The following is a 10,247-nucleotide window of genomic DNA, read 5'->3' as shown; positions in this document are numbered from 1 at the left end:
CAAGAGAAATACAGGGTTCCTCTAAAGCACAGGTGTCAAACTCCAGTCCTGGAGGGCCGCTGCCCTGCAACTTTTAGATGTTCCTCTGCTGCACCACCTGAATAGAATAATTGGGTCATTAGCAGGACTCCACACAAGAAAGTGGTAATTAAGTCATTTCATTCCAGTGTTTTGTCCCTGTGACGCAGGACAGTGGCGCTTGAGGATTTCTGCATTCTCACCAACTGAAGCCTTCCACCTGCAGGAACCTCAGGGGAAAACTGTCTGCGTGTGGTAGCAACGATAAGCTAAAGCCCAGTCATCGTTCCTCAACATCCAAAGAATATTGAAAATGAAAGGAATGTTTTCTGGATCATTAAGTGAAAAAGTTCAGCAGCAGACGACAGCCAAGAGTTGAAGGCAAACAGCAGCAGGAGGAGCGTGCTGCAGAGTGGTGTTCCCACCGGCGCAGAGCTTGCTCAACATGGCCAGCAGTCAAACGGCAGCTTTCAGCTCTGCCCCTTTTCTAACACATCTGGTTTGTTGGACCAGATAGAACAAGAACGGAAGCAAAGACATTGTTCTTTTGTGACCAAATTTATTATTCCAACATGCCATTACACAGCAGTGTTCTGAGTGGCCTCTCCAGCAGATGGTTTCCAATCACTAACATTCCCAGGTGACTGTTGCCGGTGGCAACCTGTGAACTCAGCTGGGTTTAATGATAAGGCCAGAGCATCACCTACTGTTGGAGTTTTGGATCTTTCAAGGCAGTTTGAGCTCTATGGAAATCCCTGCTGCTAAAGGAGCCAAGTGAAACCAGTAGGAACAGAAAGCCAGGTGTATGAATCCCCACTGAGAAAACAGAGAGAAGTCAGCTACTATCTTCCAACACAAACACAGGAGAAGCAAAAAACAAGCTGTTTGGAACAAGCATCTCACTTTAGGAATCATGCCAGAGGATTTTAGAGCAAAAAGACAGGAGACAGGTTTTAACAGAATGCTGGACAGAAGATCAAATTCTCCCTGAGAGCTGTGTGAGACAGCTCTAAACACCTGTAGCTTCCTACATTTAGAGAATAAAGTCTGAGAACAGGACAACAGAGGAGTGCTGGGAGACGGTGGGGTTCTCTGCACTGTGGAGGGTTGGTGGGGGTGTTCACAGGTCCTTCAGGTCCTTCTGGATCCCCCACAGTGTGTCGGCGCTCTTCTTCAGTTGGGAAACCTCTGCGTCTGTCAGGGTCATGTTAACCACGCTGCCGACGCCGCTGCCGTTCAGGACGCAGGGCAGGGACAGGAAGACCTCGCCGTCGATGCCATACATTCCCTGGAACACAGCGAGAAGGACAACAGTCAGTCCCTCAACCACACACTTCACTTCTCATCTATACTCAGTTTACCTACAGTTGGATCTTAGGAAGTTAGAATACGATTGGAGAGTTTAAGAACGTATTTATTACATGGATCTGATCCACAGGCTGAGGTGCTTCGTTCATTTTGGTGATTCTGGCTTACAGGAAATACTAAAAAACTAATTCAGTTTCTCTGCAAGTAAAAATATTACATCAGATCAAAAAACATGGGCCTACTGTACCTTACAGTATCTGCACTCAGTACTTTGACTGGGCTCGTTTTTATCACTGCAGCCATACAACATGCTAAGTATGGGGTCAGCCTGAGGTTCTGCTGAGGTTCAGGAAGTCCAGGTTGCCATGGCAGCTGAAGGCCATTGGATCTATGGGCTGTGTGTGGGGCTCAGGCCAGGCTAGTTTCATATGGTAACCATATGAAACAAACCCACATCTTTGGCAGTGTGGGTTGGTACCAAAAGTTCTGTTGGGAAAGGAAGCATGAAGGCTGTAGAATGTTCTGGACCAGCAGCTCCAGCAGCTTGGATCCTCCTGCTCCTGACGCTGTAGCCAAGGTCCTGGGTGTGTGTGTGTGTGTGTGTGTGTGTGTGTGTGGTGTGTGTGTGGTGGGTGTGAGTCCAGCTACAGCCCACAGCTAATGGACCTTACAACTGTTGAGTGAACTTTGCTTCACATTCTTATCAAGGCTACAGTTATTCCTCTTGCTTTAGCTTCTATTAAATGTTTTTCTGTCACTCTACTTTGAATAAACAGCCTTAGGTCAAAGTGTGTGAACGGCCAGATACTTAAAAAAACCAAAAGATACCTCAAGAAATATTCTAGTCTTATTAGAACCTGAGTTTTGGGTTTCTGTTAGCCGTTTGCCAGAATGAGCAGATAACAGAAAAACATTTGAAATGTAATGAAAGAAATGGACGTTTATACGAATTTATTTCATTTTCCTTTGGGATCAAAGTCTTTCTGAATTCAATTTTACTTTCAAAAAATTAAATTCATGATCATGATCTATGATCACGATCTCACGGACAGACAAATGTGAATTTAAGCATGAAGCTCGGTGTGTGAGAGCATGGCTGACCTTCACCATGGTGGACACGGGGTGGACGCGGCTCAGGTTCTTCACGATGCTCTCAGTCAGGTCGGCCACGCTGAAGCCAATGGCCCAGTTGGTGTAACCCTTCAGCTTGATCACTTCATAGGCACTGGAAGAGAGTGTGACCTGTTAACACCAGCCCTCACTCAGTCAGGCCCATTGTGTTTGATAATCCATTATGGTAACAAATAATCAGACAAGTTAACACATTCTGCATATTTTGCATTTATTCACTTAAGACCTTTTTATACAATGTTAATGCAAACGAAAATGAAGACAATTCACCTTTTAGTAGGAAAATGAACATTACTTAAATACAATAACAGCATTTATTTAGCAAACATTTGGTCTTTTGCAGAGGATGAATCTGCAGCTAACGACATGTGAAGAGCTCAGTAGGGCTGATCAGGGGATTCTTTTTTCAATAAGCAGATGAATAATAGGAGAGCAAAACTTTCTTAATATATCCGTCTCTATAACCCTCAGCAGGTGACACTAGCAGTAACAGTACCAGTGTCTCAGGTTCTGCTCCCCCAGGACTCATTTGTAATTGGTGCTGCAGAAACCCACTTCAGCACACTAAGTCACTGTTCATGTTCCTAATCATGAGTCCTTCATGTTCCCAGCCAACAGGAGGGTAACCACGGTGATCAGACCAACCTGTCCACCACAGCCTTGTGTGTGGCCTTCCACTGCTCCTTGTCTGCATCGGTGCCGATCTCAGGGTTCAGCTTCTGCAGGTTGACTCCTGCGACGTTTGCACCGCTCCACACAGGAACTGTGATGGCAGCACATCAGGTCAGTTTGGCTTCAGTGTGTGGAGAGCAGCTGCAGCAAAGCGACACTCACCACTGGTGTCTCCGTGCTCACCCAGCACCCAGCCGTTGAAGGAGCTGGCATGGATGCCGAGGCGTTCGGCCATCAGGTGACGGAAGCGAGCGGAGTCCAGGTTGGTACCGCTGCCAATGATGCGGTGCTTTGGGAGACCACTCAGCTTCCAGGTCACATAGGTCAGCACATCAACTGGAATTTAAAAGGATCAGACAGAAAAATAAGGAGGACAGAGTGAATACAGCAGGGCTCCAGGGAAACTTGTTGCTCTGACAAGAAGTTGTTCTCACCAGGGTTTGAAACGACCAGGATTGTACAGTTGGGGCTGTACTTTACGATCTGTGGGATGATGGCCTTGAAGACATTGACGTTCCTCTGGACCAGATTGAGGCGGCTCTCGCCCTCCTGTTGTCGAACGCCAGCCGTCACCACCACCAGACGGGAGTTTGCAGTCACAGCGTAGTCTGACAGGAGAGACAGAAGCAGACCTGTTGGCGCTCATCTGGAGAGGCGGGCACCAGAGTGACCTCAGTGCAGCCGCTCACCTTTATCAGCAACCACCTTGGATGTCTTCAGGAACAGCAGGCCGTGCTGCAGGTCCATCATCTCTCCTTTCAGACGGTCCTCCATCACATCCACTAGAGCCAGCTCATCACACAGGTCCTGGCCACAAAGGGACAAACAATAAGAATGAGCTCCAACATTAGCAGCTCCTTGTTCACACAGGGGGAGAGTCTTACCCGCAGCAGGATGCTAACGGCACACGCCATGCCGACCTGGCCCACACCAACCACGGTCACCTTGTTCCTGGGAGGCTCAGCGGAGGAGCTGGCCAGTGGGGTGATCAACTTCTGCAGGACTGATGACATTCTTGCTGCTGAAGACACACAGGTCACACATCCAATGAGACAACTTTACCCAGTTGGTGAAAACCAACACTTCATGTCATCCATAATTCACCGTTCTTTAAGTAAAAGATTCTCTGGTATCTTCACTGTTTTCTTCCTACGTCTCAGACGAGGTAGATGTCCTGCTTCCTGACAATAGAGCATTGCAGTGCAGGGCTGAGCAGCATGCAGCGTTGATACCTTTAACACTTCCGAAATTTATAATCCAGATATGGATTAAAATTAGGGCTGAGCAATATGGCTGAAAAACGCATCACTGGTTACATTTTCTGTTTTATCCAGTTCCCTTATTCTTGCTGTTGCTCAACAGGTTGTCGCTAGGTAACCAATAAGTGAGTTAAGTAGATGCCACCAAATTTGCTTAGCTGTCTGTGAGAGGTTGAGCAGCTAAAGTTTTCTCTGTGCCTACAACACCCAGAATGCCATGCAGTTTGGAATCACATTTTAATTAAATTACACATAGTTCCTAAAAGTCTAAATCAATCAATCAATCAAATTTTATTTGTATAGCCCATTTCAGCAGCAAGGCATTTCAAAGTGCTTTACATAAGTTGAAGTGATCTGCGCCATCTTAGTAGGCAAACGCAGCACAAAGCACAGCGGACCCATGGCTTCCAGATCAACAAAAATATGGTCACACAAGAGTGATTGGTCACTACTGTGTGACCAATCACAGAGGAGTGTCTGACCAATCACACAGTCCTGTGTGATTGGTCAGACAAAACTGCGTGACCACAGTCCTGTGTGATTGGTCGAGAGTGACCAATCACACAGGACTGTGAGCAGTAAGTTAGTTTTAACACTAGGGTCCAACTCTTTCAGCAAACTTTACTGAGATCTGGTCACCTCAGTGAAAGTCTCTGCAGAAGTCTTCATGCCGTTTCATTCACACTTGGACAGCAAGCAGGCGCCTCGGACCGGACCCAAATACATCCTGGTGGAGTATCTGCAGCACAGCCACTGAATGCTGGGAAATGTGCCACATCAAGCCTGTTGTGGAATGCTTCTGTAATTACCATCGGTCTTCGACTTCAAACCTCTCAGCTGACCACAGGAAGCAGGGGATACATTCTGAGCTGACCTGGCTATTCTGATGCTGTTTGCTCAATTCAAATCTTGCTTCACAGCTCAGTCTGGGCTTTCTCCCATTGACTTGGATTCCTTCCGATACAATTTCTACTGGGCCAATCAGTGAACACAAAAAGTTGTGAACGATGACAATTTTCTGGGCTGTTTTAGAATTTTAGTGCGTCTGTAGTTTTAGTGATGGCAGCAGAGGAAGTGAACAAAGCTGTTCAGTCTGTGTTGATCACGCTTCCAAATATTGAATTCATATTAACAGCCACCTCATTTGGATTGGCTCTTCTCTCTTTGCAGGGGAGAATGGTTGTTTACGCCACAGGCAATTTCCAGAAAGCTTTATAGCGTCAAACGGAGCAAATGTTAGCAACTGACTATAAAGCTTGGAGAGTCCACACCTTCAGAAAACAATCGTTTCTCAACAGCTGAGAGTCCAAACCATCTGGACAAAGTGAAGCGAAGAACAAGATGGTTTTTACCAGGATCATTCTGAGGAGGAGACAGGGAGAAACAGACACGTTGTGGCTGAAAGTATGTCAAGTCTGCAAAGGTTACAGATCTGCTCCTGCAGACACATCTGAGTTTTAGAATGTAGCTGCTCTAAAGCCGTCTGATACAATGTGCAACTGATTCTAGAAAAACTATTCTATCAAAAATCACAATTCCTGTTCCTGGGAATTCTGAATTGATATAAAATACTCAAAAGTCTATTATAAAATGCATTTAAGTTTAAGCAGGTCTTTCCTGCCCTTATTTTCAAGTACACTGCAATATTGCATTACATGTCCACTCACACATGATGTGAATGATTCTTCGATATTATTTCATTTAAGACAGATATCTAAGTAACATAATAGACGGATTATTTGTTTGTATAAACAGCTTAAGGTAATTTAAGTCCCAGAATTTTATGCACAAAACTAGTTATGTTTAAATATAAACTGATCAAATTTGATACAGTATGAAACCTTAGAGAACTGTTTTGAATAAATGTTCTATTTTTATCATTTCGTCAGTCACATAATTTAAACAGGATCTCTAGAACATTTGGTTTCTAAATGAAAAATTGTTGTAACCAGACTAAGTACTGCACTGTCAGCCAGGTAAAGCTCTATGGATGACTGAGAGGAAAGTTTGCTATCCTGATGCAGGACTTAGTCGATTAGCTGGTAGTCGTCCAGGTCTTTTTGTTACTGCGGAAAAAAGTCAAACATTAACTGTGTGACAATGTTACTTATTTTTGAAGTTAGCAGAACTAACTAAACCTGCCCTTCTTTAAAAGTGATGCAAACCCCATCATTAAACTAACGAAACTCTGACATCACTCTCACTCTTAGGCAACATTCTGTGCTCCAATCAATACTGTTAGAACACTTGTTTCAACATGGATCAACAGGTTTTGCATTAAAAGTCAAAGGGTCATCCAGCAGCAGGCTGGGTTCAGAAGTAAAACAGTTAAGAGAATGAAATTCACCACAGCAAATGTTAAATCTTTCAGTTCAAAAGCAACAGTAATTTAAACCACAAATGACACCCAAACTACCTAAAGGTCTCTTAGTCACTCATGGGATTTACATATTCTGCAAACGGGTAGTGAAAATATCCGTGTGAAAATCTTACTACTCTTATTAAAAAATTTGAAATTATTTTCATTGCTGTTAAACTCAAACAACAGTTATAATACATTTCTTGTAAGCAAAATAAAGATTAAGTACCCCCCCCCCCCCACACAGTCAACTGACTGAAGGTTCACAGCAACTAGCTGGAGGGGAGCAGCCTGAGTCAGGTTCTGCTGGATTTTCGACTCAACCCTCCCAGATTCCCAGTCAGGGAAGATGTGCCACAGTCTGTGTTAGTTGGACTGCATGATATGCAGGACGAGGCAGAGCAACAACCTGTTGGTGTGACATGAGATGAGATGAGATGAGGTGAAGAGCAGCGTCTGCAAGTGTATGAGGAGAACTGAGGTCGCAGTGAAACAAATATGTTTGACTTTTTTATTGTCGGCTGTGGATGTGGGTGAACTGCTAACAGGCCCATGCATACTTGGCAGAACAACCAGAATCTGGTTTTGATGGCTTTACAGGGGCAGAAAAAGAAAACTTCATAGCTACAAAACTCATTCAGGTCCTCAGTCCTGATGCACATTAAATCCCACGGTCTAAACTATTCAGCATGTTAGCTCAGGTTGCTAACATGCCAGGCATGTCAAGGTCAAATGAACAGTGGCCCTCAGGGGGTAAGTGCCATGTCCATACAGGGACACACACACACCTGTGTGTGTCCTTTGCTGTCCAGCTGCATGTGTGTCTGACAATAGCCTGTAGGACACAAAGGCTTCTGAACCTCGGGTTCATGTTACATAAGCAGTCCTTCACTCGTATTACTCTAACATTGTCTGTGACCCGGCAGCCTGCTGAACACTTGGACTCGTTTCAAGGCAGACATGTTGGTGGCGCTGCTGTGATGTGGAACTCCAGAGGACGCGCGCGAGGCCCGAGTCCTTCCGTCGACCTTCATTCTGAACCCAAACGGGTTCCTAACAAAATGGAGGCTCCAATCAAACAAACAAACCGTTTATTTTGTAGGTTGCGCTATTTGTATTATCTCTAGGTCATAATAGTCACTTTCAACTAAATAAACGTAAAACTAATTAAACTGTATTCTGCAGAGTTCAAATGCTAAAAAGTATTTCCGCTTTAAGTTGTTTAAAGTAAAGCAATTCTATTTCTTCTGTTTCAAGCTGACATGATGAGTTGGCGTCTCTTAATTACGTTCAAAGCCCGAAGAGGTACCGATAAAAGCTCATTGACTGGCTGTGGTCCGTCATTCACTGTGACGGAGGAGCATCCATTGCTGCTGCTGCCTTCAGCACGCAGCCGCGGCCACACACTGGCTAACATCAGCAGCAAGGGTAAGTATAAATCACAAAAAATAGAATTTAAAAGAAAAACATGTTGCAAACACTCACAGATTTAAAGAAAAAGTTGATATCAGAGACCGTGTGAAGTCTGGAGGAGCGACGAGACGGCCAGCTAAAGTGAGGCTGAACGACCTGAAGCAGGAAGAGAAGAAGAGAGGAGGAGGAGAAGAAGAATGGGGCAGGACTCCGGCGGAGGGAGGCAGGACTCCGGCGGAGGGGCTGAACAGGATGTCCGGACGCTGGTAGTTACATCACTTTGTCACAGTTGAGATTTTTCATTCTCCTTTCATAATAAACGCTTTCATTTAAAAACTGCATTTTACGTTTCCTTGGTTTGTGTTGACTATTTCAATTATGTTCATGTTCTGAAACACTGAAGTGTGACAAACATGCAGAACAAATAAAACAAATAAGGATATCAGGAGAGAACAAACACTTTTTCACATAGAATACGACACATCATGTAACTGGGTCTATATTAATAGTTTTATATTTCCACAAAATGTGTTCTTTTATGTATTTGTCTGCTTCTACTTGACTGTTGCTGTGTTCCTCTGTGTCTACTATAAGAGGTTTGGTCCTCCAACTCCGCCTTATTTTCTTCTTCTTTTGTTCAGGGTCCTCCAGGACTATTRTAAATATTAAGTTATTAATTTCCTCTCCCCTTTTGTTATTCGTTCCACTGGGGAGAGGCAAGTTTTATAATCTATTGTAATCCTTTCATTTATATTGTTCAAATGTTTATTTTTTCTTCTGTATTAATGTTAAGTGTTTGGATATTTTCATTTGAGTTGCTATTACACCTTTATATCATTTGATGCATGCTAACTATTATTTTGTATAGATCGGGTTGGAGAACTGGAGCACATGCTAGGTGCTAATGCTAATATCTCCCGATTGACAGATTAAATAAACGGAAACCGCCTCCAAATCCAGACTTGATGTCTTGTGGTTTGTCTGATCACCACACAACACACACAACGCAGAAATCCACCGGTCACACAGACAGATAGGTAGAGTTGTCCATAATTATCTCAATTTATGCAAAACTGACGGCCTCCACAACACACTGATAGGATCCAGGCCTATTCACGGTTCAGTATTTGAAGATTTATTTGTGGAATGTGACCCCAATTTCTTTATGGATAATTTGTTTATTTGCAGAAATGCAGCTCAGGAAACTAAAATACCTAAGTGCAGCACTACTTGACATGCTGATGGCTGGCATCTACATAGCAGTCGATCCAGGAGGGGCATGCATTTTACCTGGGTGCTAATTGATTATATACATGAGCAGAGATAAGGAAGACTGTAGATATTAGTGCTAATACAGCTTGTACTGTCCATATTAATGCAAAATATATTTGGTGTTTGAACTGTTAACATAGGCAGTTACAAATACCTCCAGTATTTGGGGATTTTAACTTTTCACAGAGAGCTGTGGTCTCTAAATGCCTATGAATAGCAGGACACATGAATATTGCAAGTTGTATCAAAGCTCTTCTAGTTGTACTGTTATGTTTCAGAGAAGATTGAATGGATGTAGTGGTGTGAATAAAAACAGTTTTAGAGGAAGTTTATCTTTTGGTCATTTCTCTTAGGAGCCTGTTTTATCTTGTCCTACCCTTGATTATTCCCAGGTGTCTCGATCCAGTGATTATCCCCGTGTGTGTTTAAGTTCACCTGTGTCTCTGTTGGATCCTCGTCGTCTCTGTTTTCAAGTGGCCCATGTCGTCTCATCCTGCCCGTCGTCTCAGTAGATCTGGTTAGTCCTGAGACGGCGAAGCTCTGGTTTATACAGAACTGTTCTCTGTTGCCACCGGGGCTGAGCATCAGCCCTCTGCTCTGCTGTGCTGCCAGGGTGAGCTTTTTCATCATTAAATCTACATATCATCTCTTTCCCTGGGTCTACTGGTGTTTCTTCCTCACCACTTACCACCACATCATGACAATAACTACTTCATGGACTATTATTATTATTATTATTATTATTATTATTATTTTTATTATTATTATTATTATTATTATTATTATTATTATTATTATTATTATTATTATTATTA

At 43.5% G+C, this 10,247-nt stretch overlaps 1 protein-coding gene across 2 annotated transcripts; it reads right to left on the bottom strand.

The window, feature by feature from the left end:
• Positions 1–557: 557 nt before the first annotated feature.
• Positions 558–8,352, bottom strand: ldhba (lactate dehydrogenase Ba). Of its 2 annotated transcripts, none has more exons than XM_008401238.2 (8): positions 8,233–8,352; positions 4,014–4,147; positions 3,819–3,936; positions 3,564–3,737; positions 3,292–3,465; positions 3,103–3,220; positions 2,428–2,551; positions 558–1,306 (listed from the first exon to the last, which is right to left on the bottom strand). In XM_008401238.2, the coding sequence occupies exons 2-8, from the start codon at positions 4,140–4,142 to the stop codon at positions 1,139–1,141; spliced, it is 1,005 nt and encodes a 334-aa protein (XP_008399460.1). In that variant the 5' UTR covers positions 4,143–4,147; positions 8,233–8,352; the 3' UTR covers positions 558–1,138. The 2 variants fall into 2 exon arrangements, with proteins under 2 accessions (XP_008399460.1, XP_008399459.1); XM_008401237.2 differs by having other exon boundaries at positions 4,014–4,150; positions 8,233–8,351.
• Positions 8,353–10,247: the final 1,895 nt, after the last annotated feature.

Source organism: Poecilia reticulata, linkage group LG23 (genome assembly GCF_000633615.1).
Source record: "Poecilia reticulata strain Guanapo linkage group LG23, Guppy_female_1.0+MT, whole genome shotgun sequence".
Classification (NCBI taxonomy): Eukaryota; Metazoa; Chordata; class Actinopteri; order Cyprinodontiformes; family Poeciliidae; genus Poecilia; species Poecilia reticulata.
Note: the sequence above shows the minus strand (reverse complement) of the source record. Positions and strands in the feature narration are given on the sequence as shown.

What these genes read in the sequence shown, in the direction of transcription:
- ldhba (XM_008401238.2), bottom strand. Translation starts at nt 4,142, where the DNA reads ATGTCATCAGTCCTGCAGAAGTTGATCACCCCACTGGCCAGCTCCTCC. An exon ending in CAAGGTGGTTGCTGATAAAG is followed by an intron (nt 3,738 to 3,818) that starts GTGAGCGGCTGC and finishes CTCTCCTGTCAG; the next exon opens with ACTACGCTGTGACTGCAAAC. An exon ending in CACAAGGCTGTGGTGGACAG is followed by an intron (nt 2,552 to 3,102) that starts GTTGGTCTGATC and finishes ACTCTCTTCCAG; the next exon opens with TGCCTATGAAGTGATCAAGC.